We start from the raw sequence: 13,207 nt of genomic DNA on the forward strand, positions 1-13,207 counted from the left end.
TCTGAATAATGTAATATTGCACTCTCATTCCACGCCCCCTTTTGGCTGAATTCCGCACTTACAGCCAATCAGCGTCTACCTTAGTTCACTCGCCCAATCAGAGCTCAGCCGGACGACAACACGGCGCATTCTCTTCCACCACTAGTGTGTGTGATGTTGATATGACGCAACAACTATCAGCTGTTTTGTTTTGCTTCATTCTCTGTGCTCCGCTTGAAGTCGTAAATGTACCTAAAAATTGCGTTTTAATTCATTAATGTGAGGCGGAAGAAGAGTCGAAGCGTTGGAGTATATTTGTCTTCCACTATATTCGGACCATCCAGTTTTTTTCTCCTCAGTTGGTCTCCGCTTTGCCACTATCTTTCCAAGAGGTCGAACCGATCCCAGGCCTCCGATCCAAGGCGGAGGGAGGGAAGGAGGTCGCTGGGATTCGGGATGGAGACCGGAGATGTTGGGCCGGGGCTGTGTTGCGCCTCCTTCAACCAGGACTCCACGTAAGCGACGCACATCTGCAGATCAGTCTGGCCTCATCTGCAGAGGAGGATATTTCTAAGATGCTATTAACCGCGATAAACCTCACTAGAGGGAATGGTCACCTCTGCTTAAAGGCTTGATTGCAGTTTATTGTCTGTTTTGATTATCTCCATAACAGGCCAATCATGTTATAGCGGCGGTTTGCATGATGGGATAGATGAGCTTTGTGTTGTATCAGTACTATTTTTTTTCTGCATAGTTTTTTAGGCAGAAGTGCTTTAAATAGGATTAAACTGTGACACAAAACACAACAAAATCCATTCATATTATTTAAAGAGTGAATATGATTCTTATTCCAAATTTGCACTGCAAAGATGGCACAGAAGCGCTTCTGAAGTGGCATTAAGTTGTCTTTACACACACTGTTTAATGCTGCTCAGATGTGTCATGAATGCATTTACACAGAAATTACAACTGCATATTTTGATACTAGGGCTGAGATGGGTCTAAACAAGCATCATTTATGGGCCGTTGTGTCCTTACACTGTATTTTGAGTAGTCACAAGAGAGCACATTTACATTTAACACTAAAGGAGAAACTGAATGTTTGAGTTGCCTTTTTTTTCATTTTCCTCACAAGTAGAGCTGAATTTGCATGAGTGTGTGATCTTATTGATCAGTCCACAGTCTCCTGACAGTTTGACCCGCTTGTTTCCTCTTTTCTAGCGGTTGATCACACTGGTTTCTTTTCTTAAAAAAAGTCAAGCACAGCAAATCCAACACAAAACGAGATACTGAGAGTCAGGTGATCTAATATATATTAGGGATTGATGTCAGATGTGTCTCTTGGGGCAAAGCATGTTTGTATTGGAAAAATCTGAAACTTGTCATTTTGTATAGAGGGTGTTAGTCACAGTGGTAATTACCAACACATATCAGTCAGTCACTGAAGTCCAGCTCTAAACACAAGATTTAGTTTTGGATTTCAGCAGTGTGTTTAGTGATGGTGGCGACATAATTATGTTCTCTAATAAAGGTATGAAAGGACATGCTAAGCACAGAATCTGACATGAACAGCTTTGTTTAGAGGAATGAGGAGCCACGAAACCGATGTGGAACTTCTTTCCTTAAAAAAATCCATGCAGCAGACATAAACTATTCTGTTTGTATGAAAGCCAAATAATTACTATCAACCTTTGTTATGATAGCCATTACATCTGTGTGTTCCTTCATTATGTGTTGCATCAGCCTAGGGACTCACACAGAAAATAAATAAATATATTTTTTGTTCTTATTATATTATATTACATTATAGCATGCTTTTTATATATTATAAGTTGCATATGCACAAGTGAATTAGATACAGAACTGTAAAGTGGATGCACTCATTTAACAAAGTTGATACAACATCAGATCTTATTGTTTCTCCAGGTCTTTGGCTGTGGGCACCAAAACTGGATACCGGCTATTCTCTGTCACCTCTGTGGACAAGCTGGACTGCATTCATGAGAGCAGTGAGACATTCTTCCTTTCTTATTTTTAGTTTGAATGCGATATAACGGGCAACTATGGTTGTCTGCCAAACTACCATGCAATAGGAGGAACCAACATGTGCCATATAATGTAGTCATCATCATAGGGTGTAGCCACTTTCTAACAAGTCACTTACCAAATAAATTGAAAATGCCATCTCATTTCCTTGGTATTTTGATGAGAAATAAATGAAAAGAAAGTCGACTTTATATATATTTTTTAATATAAGGGTTGTCAAGGGTTGTCTCTTAAAACAAGTATGTGATCTGTGGTTGTGCTTTCAGCCCTAGAGGTCAGAAAGTTGTCCTGTCTGTTTCAATGGGGTGGTTCACCTTACATGGTGGCAACACCCTTATGTGTTTGAGATCGTATCTGCAGAACACAACAAAGTCATTCAAATATTTCTGGCTGCCAAAAAACTACAGACAGAGAAACAGCCTGTTTTGCTAAGGTATGCAAAATAAAAGGTATGCTTGGAAAAGTCATAAAGTCAAAATATGTTAATATCTGTAAATAAAGAGATAAAAAAAACAAAAAACATTTTGGAATCAAAAAATGAAAATAATTACATCATCCTCATGTCACTGACAACCTGTATGTTTTTATTTCTTCTATGGAACAAAATGTACAGGACTTTTACAATTATAATGACTTCAATTTGAAATTCATACATTGATTTACATGACAGATAATGAAACATGGATGTTACTACCCCTTTAAATGTTGCTTATCCTTAAAAAGAATAAAGCTTTTTTTCTCTGTTTCTCTGTTTGGGTTCCTTTTCCACTGTAACTTTTGGCTTGCTTCGTTGGGGTTTAAAAGACACTTCAAGAACATTATGGGTTTGACTGCACTGACACTGATCAGATGAGAACAAAACTTGAACTGAACTGAGCTGGAAAATGACAGTGTGTTGTCTTTATAGAGCTGCTTCACAGCTGAATCAGATTTGTTTCATAATGGATGGATTTTGCAACTCTGACACTGTTATTAAACTGAATTGAATTCAAATGAACTGACTTGAGCCGAAGATTGACACAATTGACTATTACAGAGTTGCATATAGTCAAATTAATTGTTTTATAATCAATGAACTTTACACATTTACTAAACTGAACTGAATCAACACTGAACTGACTCAGCTGAATATTGACACTCATCTTGTTAGAGTTGCTTTACACCATATTTAAAGATGTTTGCATCATTTATTATTGTTCGCATAATTTTCCTGTTTCTTACCATGAAGTTGTTTTGAAACAATCTCTATTGTGTAAAGCATTATATAAGTAAAGATGCCTTGACTTAATTTTTAAAATGACGACAAAGTGCTTGAACATGAACTACATGTGTTTACATGTGGCTTGTTTACTTTAATGTGTCCTTTTCTCTGCTCCCCTTCAGCAGAAACTTCAGACGTGTATATCGTGGAAAGGCTTTTCTCCAGCAGCCTGGTTGTGGTGGTGAGTCAGTCCATGCCACGTCGCATGAATGTCTACCACTTCAAAAAGGGCACAGAGATCTGCAACTACAGCTACTCGAACAACATTCTAGCAGTGCGACTAAACAGACAGGTAAACACAACACAGCTGTTCTGCAGCAAACACCTGCCAATGATCAATTCTAAAGCTTCTGGATGAGTTGAATGCATGTCCCTGCTCTTTAATAGTTTAGCTATGTTTGTTGTGTCTGTTGTTTTTATGTGTTTTCGCGGCAGAGTCTGGTTGTCTGTCTGGAGGAATCCATCTATATCCACAATATAAAAGACATGAAACTCCTGAAGACCCTTCTCAACACACCATCAAACCCATCAGGTAGATCTAGAATGGACATTTATATTTCATAAGTCTATTTAAATATGAATCTGTACACTGTGTTTATGTGTGGCCACCCATGTGTTTCTGTAGGTCTCTGTGCTCTCTCCATCAGCCATTCCAACTCTTTCTTGGCATATCCAGGAAGTGACACCATTGGGGAAATTATTGTCTACGATGCCAACAATCTGGTAAAAATTCTGGCCAAGAACCAGTTTTGCTGTTCATTTAGGCAGTTCTTTTTGGTTTGTTTGGTTTGTTTGTCAGAGTTTGTTGCTATACATGAGACAAATGCACCATAGAAATCTTTTTCTTGGTTGTATGTTTGTCTCTTCATCTCTTCAGAGCACTATGACCATGATTCCCGCTCATGACAGTCCACTGGCCGCCATCACCTTCAGTGCTTCTGGCACCAAACTGGCCAGTGCTTCTGAAAGGGTAAGGAGCCACTGTTTTTCTAGAAACCCAGCCAAGTGAACCTCACCAAACTGGTCAAGAACATGTAATGCTGAACAAAGTCAAAATGCGTGAAATAGCATTTTAATGTTCCTAAAATAGGATTTTTGGGTGAAATGCAACAGTGGGATGTGTTTTTGATCCGCCCTCATTTTTTTACTGCTTTTTAGGGCACAGTGATTCGAGTCTTCTCCATCCCAGAGGGACTGCGCTTGTTTGAGTTCCGGCGGGGGATGAAGAGGTACAGTGATGATGATTCAAAGCAATAAACTGTGACGATACTTTGATCATACAGAAGGAGAAAACGAGAGTTGGAGACGTTTGTGTCAACTGTGGTATGTATGTAAGAGTCTGTTTTTGTGTATGTTTTTGACCCTTGTGTGTCTGTGTCACCAAAGGTATGTCAACATCAGCTCCCTTTCCTTCAGCCCAGATGCTCAGTTCCTCTGTGCCTCAAGCAATACAGAGACGGTGCACATTTTCAAGCTTGAACAGCACAGCCCAAGGTACTAAAAATGTTCTTTGCTACCAGCACAATTCACTTCATTTAATAAACAACTGAACGATTGAGTCAGAATTTCTGCTTTTACTGACAAATCGAAATTTTGTCAGTGTTTGTGTATGTGTTCATCCGTGTTTTTGTGTCTCTCTTGCAGTGGGGAGGAGCAAGCTCCCTCTTGGTCAACATATGTAGGTAAGATGTTCACAGCAGCCAGTAGCTACCTCCCAGCACAGGTATCAGGCATGATGAGTCAAGACCGAGCCTTTGCTACAGTCCGGCTCCAGATGGCAGGTCAGAAGAATGTCTGTGCCCTGGCAACGTGAGTCCTGCACTCATTACACAGCAGTCTACAAAGATATTTATGAGAAAAAACTAATTCAAGGGTTTCACCTGACCAATCAGAATCCAGAAGCTTCCACGTTTGCTTGTGGCCTCCTCTGATGGGCAGCTATTCATCTATAACATTGATCCTCAAGAAGGGGGTGAATGCACTCTGGTGCAGAAGCACAGGTGAGGCATCACTCTTTTTTAACTGGAAAAGAGTGTCATTTCAAAGTAAAACTGGACAAGGTCACAAATATTGATTTTTATTTATTTTTTTGTTAAGTTTTAAAGATACTAATTAAGTCAATGGCTTTTTCTGCATTTTACATCCTTAAGCCAGTGGGTGGCGACTAGTGTCTGTCTTCTTGTGTGTAAAGAGTGAGTCATGACATGAAGACTCTCAAGTAATGCATTGAAAAGTATGACCAAAGCATTATTATTATTATTATTATTATTATTATTATCTTATTAAATTTGTATGCATACAGATCTACTAAAAGATACTCCAGATACTTCTGTGTTTATAAAGTGTGTTCCCCACAAACAGCCACTTTTGTTATTGTTAACTAAAACTAAAGTTCTTACAAATAGTTTTTGTCAACTGAAAGAAAGCTTAAAGTATAAATATTAGATGAAACACTTATGCTTAAAAAACTAAAACAAAACTTAAAAGTTGAAAATTATGTTAAAGTATTAAAATTAATCAAACTAAATCTGTATTTAAATAAATTAAAGCTAAGCAGAAATTAAATTTTTACATTTAAGTTGAAGTATTAAAACTAAATCTGAAATAAAAATAAAGATAAATAGAAATGCAGAAACTGAAAATCTAAGAAATATGACTATAAAATAGTATATCAGTAATACTAAAATAACAAAAACAATCTATAATTTAATTTAGATAGATCTATCTACAGTATGACTTAAATTACTTAGCACAATAATTTAAGAATTCACTTTGGGTTATGACTGTGTGCAAGTTACGTTATAGAGCACAACATGAAAGTCTGTCAGTTGTGCAGGCACAGTTCACTGAAGTCTCCTTTAACCCCCAGGGTGTCTGGATCAGATAAGGATTGGGAGGAGACTGAGAAAGCTGAACTTATGGAGCCACCGCAAGCATGCCAGTCCTATGCTGCCACTGTGGCCATCCCCACCTCTGGACCCGTCACAGCAACTCTCACAGGTACCACAACACACTCAAACACACACAGTTTTACATTTGAACTCTTTCTCATGATCACCCAACTGTGTTCATCTCAGGCTACTCAGAGGATGGCGGAGCTAAGAAGGGTGAGGTGATTCCCGAGCACGAGTTTGCAGCAGGGCCTGTCTGTCTGGACGACGAAACTGAATTTCCTCCCGTGAGCATTCGCTAGCCTCTCCATGTCCAAGCGGCGGTGGTGCATTCCAGTGTATGGGGTTGTCTTGTCCCTCTGTCCACAAGCACTCAAACTTAGTGTGATTTATTATTTTGAACCAAACCAACACCAGCCTGTTCGGTTCTGATTAAAGAAAGCAGTTCATAATAATGCATGTCACAAGGACCAAATGTTGCAGTTTAATCACATTGAGAAGATAAATATGTTGTCTATTACACAACATAAATGACAAATATCACTCCCAGCATAACTCCTTTAATACATAAAATAATGAAGTATATATTTCAGGGGTGTTATTGGTATGTATTTAGACTGAAATAATGCTACATTCATGTACGCTCTGGGTAAATACAGACAAAGTAGGACACTTAAAGCTTAATCATTATTATTAAAAATCATTCCTTTTAACTATTATGTTGTTTATTTGATAGATATTAATATTTTTATTCAGCAAGGATGCATTAATTGGCAGTAACAAAATATTTGTATTTCAAATAAATGCTGTTTTTTTTATTTCTATTAATCAAAGAATCCTGATTTAGTTTTTTTTTTTTTTTCTTTTTTTTTTTTTAAATGAAGCCGCATAACTATCTTCAACATTAATAATAAGAAATGTTTCTTGAGCTGCAAATCATCATATCAGAATGATTTCTGGAGGATCATATGACACTGAAGATTGGAGTAATGATGCTGAAAATTCAGCTTTGATAACACAGGAATAAATTACATTTTTAAAAGATATTGAATAGAAAATAGTTTTTTTAAATTGTAATAATATTTTACAATATTAAAATTTTACTGTATGTTTAAATAAATGAAATGCAGCCTTGTTGGAAAAAAAGACTTCTTTCAAAAGCATTAAAAATATGTATATGTGGCCAATAGACTGATGTTTTAAAAATAACAGCAATGACAAATCATTGAAAAGTGTTCCACATTATCTGTATTCATCTTAGATGTTGAAATACATTTTTTTCTGACACTAGACCTGCTGTTGCTGTTGTAGTCTAATGATGTTTCTGATCTTCTTTACATGGACAAGAGCAGAAGTTAGGTGACTAATTTGTTTGTTTGTGCACAGACAGGACAAGGATAAGAATGTATTAAATCCACCCAAGTTAATTGTCTTTTACATTCTGTCTGTTTTGATGCAGTAAATGCTGGGTTCATTCATCACCATTGCAACATAAGAAAACCATGTGTGTCAACTATGAGAGCTCTTTTCTGTTTTAGTCTAAATGGCATGATGTCAAACATATTTTTGTCTATGCACACACACACAACATTGTATTTCAGTTTAAACATACGCTACATTTGATGCTCAATGGATTAATTACATTTTTACAATTAAAGAAACATTAATACAATGCAAAAAATCTCAAGATCAAGAAGAGAAACTAGAAATAAATATTTATATTGATGCAGTGCTCACTGAACTCCACATGGTGGAGCACTTATGGTGGGCCAACAGGCCTTTGTTACCACTAACACTTCCTAACTTGTTTTGATAGAGCTGAAATTATAGTCTTTCAGATAGTTTAATAACTGTTGCTTCAAGGGATAGTTTACCCAAAACTGTAAATTTGCTGAAAATTTACACAACCCTGTGAGATATAGAAGAATTTGTTTCTTCATTGGAACAGATTTGGATAAATGTAGCTTACCAATGGTTGCTCTGCAGTGAATGGGTGCCGTCAGAATGAGAGTCCAAACAGCTGATAAAATCATCACAATAATCTACAAGTAATCCACACGACTCCAGGTAATCAGTTTACATCTTGTGTAGCAAAAGACTGTGGGTTTGTAAGAAGCAAATCCGTTATTAAGGTTTTAACTTTAAACTGTGGCAAAAATACCACTACATAATCAATAATAACTCTTTGTCCACTAAAACACTTCAAACACTGAAATATTTGTTTAAAAACTATTTTGGACTGTTTTAACTTGGTGCATATATTTTGTTTTCAACTATGCATATTTTTCTCCTGATTCAGACAAAATTACTTTTTCTTTGGAGAATATTACACAACATTGCACAATAATATACACAATATTGCAAACAGGACTCATATTTTAGATGGAAGCAACTGTTTAAAGTTAAAAACAAACATGCAGCTTTTCACTTCGCAAGACAATAACTGACTGACTGGAGTCGTGTGGAATATTTGTGGATTATGGTGATGATTTTATCAGCTGTTTGAACTCTCATTCTGACGGCACCCATTCACTGCAGTGGATCCATTGGTGAGTAAATTATGGAATGCTAAATTTCTTCAAATCTGTTCTGATGAAGAAACAAACTCATCTACATCTTGGATGGCCTGAGGATGAGTAAATTCTCAGCAATGTATCTTTTTCGGGTGAACTATTCCTTTAAATGAAGGAGCTCAGGACTCTGATGTCAGAAGGATTTGATCATTTATAGGATGTCAGTTTGGGCTAACATACTCGGATGCCATTGCTATTGCTTTTATATACCTTCTGAGTGTCTTTGTGGTGTATTAAAATGTCATTGTGGCTAACTGATATGGCTCGGACATGTTCTCAGCTAGCTCCTGTTGAGATCTGTATCTGGCTATAACACACCCGTGGCTAAGGGAACAATAAAGCTCTGTTCTGGTTTCCGGTAGATAAATTGGTGCCGTGACGGATCTGGGCGAGGCAAGGGGAGACGACCGTGAGAGGGTAGAGAACAGGTGGAGGCAACAACTGTCACAGGAGGACCCTCAGTGCATGAGCAAGGACAAACAAATGAAAAACCTAACTTAAGGGGGCTAAATTATTAACGGAAAGTTTGAAATGCTAATATCTTAAGTTGAGTTGATCAGGGATTTGGGTCGTTGTCACTCGGACCCCTGAAGGGTGTGTTATAAATGAGGTGCATGACTGAAATATAACCACATATTGTTCTAGTTACGTAACATTGTATTAAGTCGTAATACTGTAGCAATTTATTCTTTTAATTTATAACACCATCATATTGAATTATAAGAGAAGGGGAATTACTTTTATATATATGTGTTTTGCTGTATTGATACGTAATATGTTTACATGTTACCATCCTGAAAACTAATACAACAGGATGTTTTGTATGTATGTGCCTATGATATTACTTGTAAGAGCGCAAAGTATTTTGCTGGATTGCTCAAGACCAAAAGATTAAAAAAAGAAAAGAAATGAATATATAGGAAATCTATTAGGAATGGAATTATGCAAACCACCTCCTGTCTCCTGTGGTCTTTTCTTCATCTATTCATAGATACTTTCCATCAAAACCAAAACATTTAACACTTTTATTCAGCAAGGATGCATTAAACTGATCAAATGTGAAAGTAAATTAAAAGTAAATGCTGTTTTTGGACTTTCTATTCCTAAAAACATATCACTGTTTTCACAAACAAAAATTCAATTGTAATATTCTATTATTACAGTTTTTCTCCAGTCTGTATCCAGACTTTTGAACTAAATTTTCAAAACCATAACTCCATTTTTGAAAAAGCACCATTTTGCTGAACTATAAACATTATTCCCCTGCTTTAACACATGATTTAACACATCAGATTTGGTGAACTGTTACTGCAAAACTCTACACACAAATTCCTACATTTCTCAATGCTTACACCATGTGGTCATTTAGAAAGCACTAGCATTCAATATTGTTCACTCAAGTCTGCAAAGTTTGAGCTCAATTAGCACACAATTACTCAAGTGGAAACACTAGGAGTCAAAATGTATCACACACCAATCAGAACCTTTGATGGATAAAGGGCCAAAGTCAGCTTACAGTTTTTCTCAGTGGCTTTGATGCAATTCTCGAATCAGAAATTTCAGACTTATCATCCAAACTGTTGTCATAGTTTACATCAGGTAATACTAACAGAGTGCAGTGTTGTACTGACAAAATGACTAATCATGTTTGTGAACATTTGTGGACATCAGGCATGCGAGAGGATTTTACCCCTGCTGCCTGGCCAAGGCCAGTAAAGCCTGTGATGTTGAAGAGGTTCTTTGGCCTGTTCCAAACAAAAAAACAAGATACTGGAACAGAAAATTATTTTTTGTTGTTGTTTGGTCTATTGTACTGTACTCTACAGTACATTAAATTAAGTAATAAAACATTTGGGGGGTATTACAGGTTTTTGGAGTATTGTTTTGAATTTATCTCATGTGTAAAACTGTGTTGAAGTGTGTGTGTTTGACTGTTTGTGTGTCATATCTGAGAGCAAAGTTTGGTTTTTCAGCAAGATTGAGTTGTTTTGAGTGGAGAGCTTCATTTTGACCTGAATATAAGAAGTTTGGGGAATTGAGAATATGAGGCATAGTTCAAGAAATGTGTTTAAACAAGCGAGAAAAACTGTGATATAATATTATGAAATATAACACTATTTATAATGTTTTTATAATTATATCTTATATTATAATTCAATATGCATGCTGTTCATGACTTAAGACTGAAAACACCATGAACATTTTTGTGATTAAAGTCATTCATTTCTGCCATAGGTCGGATTAGATAATCTAATAGCTGATTTTAACTAGGTTTTTCGTTAATATCCATTTTGTTACATAGTCAGGCAGGCCCAGTGAGAGAGCCTAAGATCCTTCATACCATACACATGAGGCCTATGCAGTGTGATGTAGCATCCTCTATTTTACAATATCAAAACAAACAAACAAAAAATGTCAATAGCATACTATAAAATTATATAGGACACATGGCTGTACATATATGAGATCATGAAGACTAGATAATTCCCCTCGGTGATAAAATGTGAACAAGATAACCTTCAAGTGAACATGAGGACTGCAGTACTCTTCAAGAGTCAGCTGTGCTACACTGATCATCATTTGTTTTGAAAGTCAAAAGAACATGTTGAACTTTGGGCATTATCCAGTCAGAACAAGTTTGTTGATCCCACTATGTTTTGTTCAACTTCTGAGGTCATTTCCTCAAGAGATTTCATGTAGTATTCTCTGCCCTTGCTGTTTATGCTAATTCTTGTTAAAGCATATTAAAGGTACTAATGATATTCAATAAGATTAGCATTTTTGAGTTTAAATGCATTTTGAAATGATCAATGCTTCTCCTCGTAATCAATCACTCTATTCAGCCCAGTGACACACAGATCTGCTCAGTGAAGCAGTCATAACCATGTTTTATCATAAATAAAACATTTATATTGACCAATTAGCATCACTGACCGAAACTATCCATTTTAAAAAATATATATTTATTGACAAATGCAAAATATTCTATCAGAAATTAAGGAAGAAACACAAAAAGGGGGAATAACAAACACAGAGTCACCAATATGAAAAGGTGCCTTTAATATCTGGAACCTTTTGATGCCTCCATGATAAAAATGTCTCAGAATGGTATATTGATGATAAAGTTTTACCTATTTACCTAAAACTGCTAAAATGAACCCATTCCAGAGTTTTTATCCATTTCATCAAGTATTTGCACAAGAGCATCTGAATATCAAAAAATGGCCCTGATGTGCTGATAAATGAGCTGTCCAAGGTACTGAACAATATTCCTCTACAAACCAACTGATGTCTGCTGCTTATATATACAGGGTTTGGCATAGACACAGATGCCTGTGATACATCTTCTGGAAGTTACTGAAACAATAATCATAACACATAAACAGTAACTTCATAAGTTTCTTCACAAGGACATTTTAAGTAATCCATTATCACTCTACCCATTATCGATGAATCAGATCAGCGTGTTTAATTGTCATGTATTTAGATATGCTTTAACTCGATGATCTGCTTTCACCTTTGCCTTCAAACTGTAGTTAAGTTAAAATGGCATGATGGTCAGCATTTCATTGTGAGGAGCGCACACAGTAGTGTTGCACTGTAACCTGGTTTGTTAGGCTCTGAGGTTACATAGTGCTACAATTTAACCAGACATTTTAAGTCAGCATATAATGATCATATGAACTCTCGTTATAGTGAAATTTAGTGTGTAACAGCATATTATGATGATAATAATTAATCCTGCCAATGTTTCTGTGAAAAACAATCTCAGAAAAATACATAGAAAGGAGGAAAAAATGCAACAACCACAAATATTTGGAGCATCAAAGGCTTAGTGTACTTATATTCCCCTTTCGGCTTTCTCAGCCAGGAGTTAAGAAAATTTAACTTGACATAATGCCAGTATTTGAGTATGCAATAAATATTTGGATATTTAACATATGAAATGTTTGGATGAAAAACAAGTCAGTCTGATGGCATGTCTGATTGTTGGACAAATCAACTTAACTGGTAGTAAATTATGCTTGATTGCATGTGGTTGTCACAAAAACATTAATTACACCAGTGGGCTGATATTGTTCTGCGGGTCCTTGGGGAGGCTTCTGAATGTGATGAAGGTCCAGTACTCATTGTATTCACTGTTCTGCACTCTATTAATCTATGACAACTGTAGCTAAGAAACCAGACATAAGCAGTGCTGCTTTGTTTTGTGTGCTGATTGCAACACAAGCACTCTTCATCTAGTACTTATGAAAGACAACGATGCATTGTTTGGTAACAGTTAGCTGGTTACTTATCTCTCACTTTAAATGACAGGTCCTCTGTAAGGCCATCTAGAAAGATAAATGCGTAATCTGACCACTGGCGAAGAGAAATTGTGAGCATTTTAAAAATAAAATAAAAATTATAATATAAAATGAGAAAGACATATTTCAGATTCTCCACTATTTCTAGGA

The 13,207-nt window shown here is 36.3% G+C and overlaps 1 protein-coding gene across 3 annotated transcripts; it reads left to right on the forward strand.

Annotated features, from left to right (window-relative positions):
- Window positions 1-147: 147 nt before the first annotated feature.
- On the forward strand, window positions 148-9,702 carry LOC132149280 (WD repeat domain phosphoinositide-interacting protein 1-like). 3 transcript variants are annotated; one of them, XM_059558397.1, is made up of 13 exons: window positions 148-494; window positions 1,906-1,988; window positions 3,409-3,578; window positions 3,722-3,818; window positions 3,912-4,009; window positions 4,164-4,256; window positions 4,445-4,515; window positions 4,673-4,780; window positions 4,931-5,095; window positions 5,179-5,286; window positions 6,156-6,286; window positions 6,364-6,515; window positions 9,113-9,702. In XM_059558397.1, the coding sequence occupies exons 1-12, from the start codon at window positions 436-438 to the stop codon at window positions 6,477-6,479; spliced, it is 1,299 nt and encodes a 432-aa protein (XP_059414380.1). In that variant the 5' UTR covers window positions 148-435; the 3' UTR covers window positions 6,480-6,515; window positions 9,113-9,702. The 3 variants fall into 3 exon arrangements, with proteins under 3 accessions (XP_059414380.1, XP_059414378.1, XP_059414379.1); XM_059558395.1 differs by having other exon boundaries at window positions 149-494; window positions 6,364-6,464; XM_059558396.1 differs by having other exon boundaries at window positions 149-494; window positions 3,412-3,578; window positions 6,364-6,464.
- The last annotated feature ends 3,505 nt before the right edge of the window (window positions 9,703-13,207 follow it).

This window comes from Carassius carassius, chromosome 9 (genome assembly GCF_963082965.1).
Source record: "Carassius carassius chromosome 9, fCarCar2.1, whole genome shotgun sequence".
Taxonomy (NCBI): domain Eukaryota; kingdom Metazoa; phylum Chordata; class Actinopteri; order Cypriniformes; family Cyprinidae; genus Carassius; species Carassius carassius.

What these genes read in the sequence shown, in the direction of transcription:
- LOC132149280 (XM_059558395.1), top strand. Translation starts at nt 436, where the DNA reads ATGGAGACCGGAGATGTTGGGCCGGGGCTGTGTTGCGCCTCCTTCAAC. An exon ending in CTTGAACAGCACAGCCCAAG is followed by an intron (nt 4,781 to 4,930) that starts GTACTAAAAATG and finishes TCTCTCTTGCAG; the next exon opens with TGGGGAGGAGCAAGCTCCCT. An exon ending in CGTCACAGCAACTCTCACAG is followed by an intron (nt 6,287 to 6,363) that starts GTACCACAACAC and finishes TGTTCATCTCAG; the next exon opens with GCTACTCAGAGGATGGCGGA.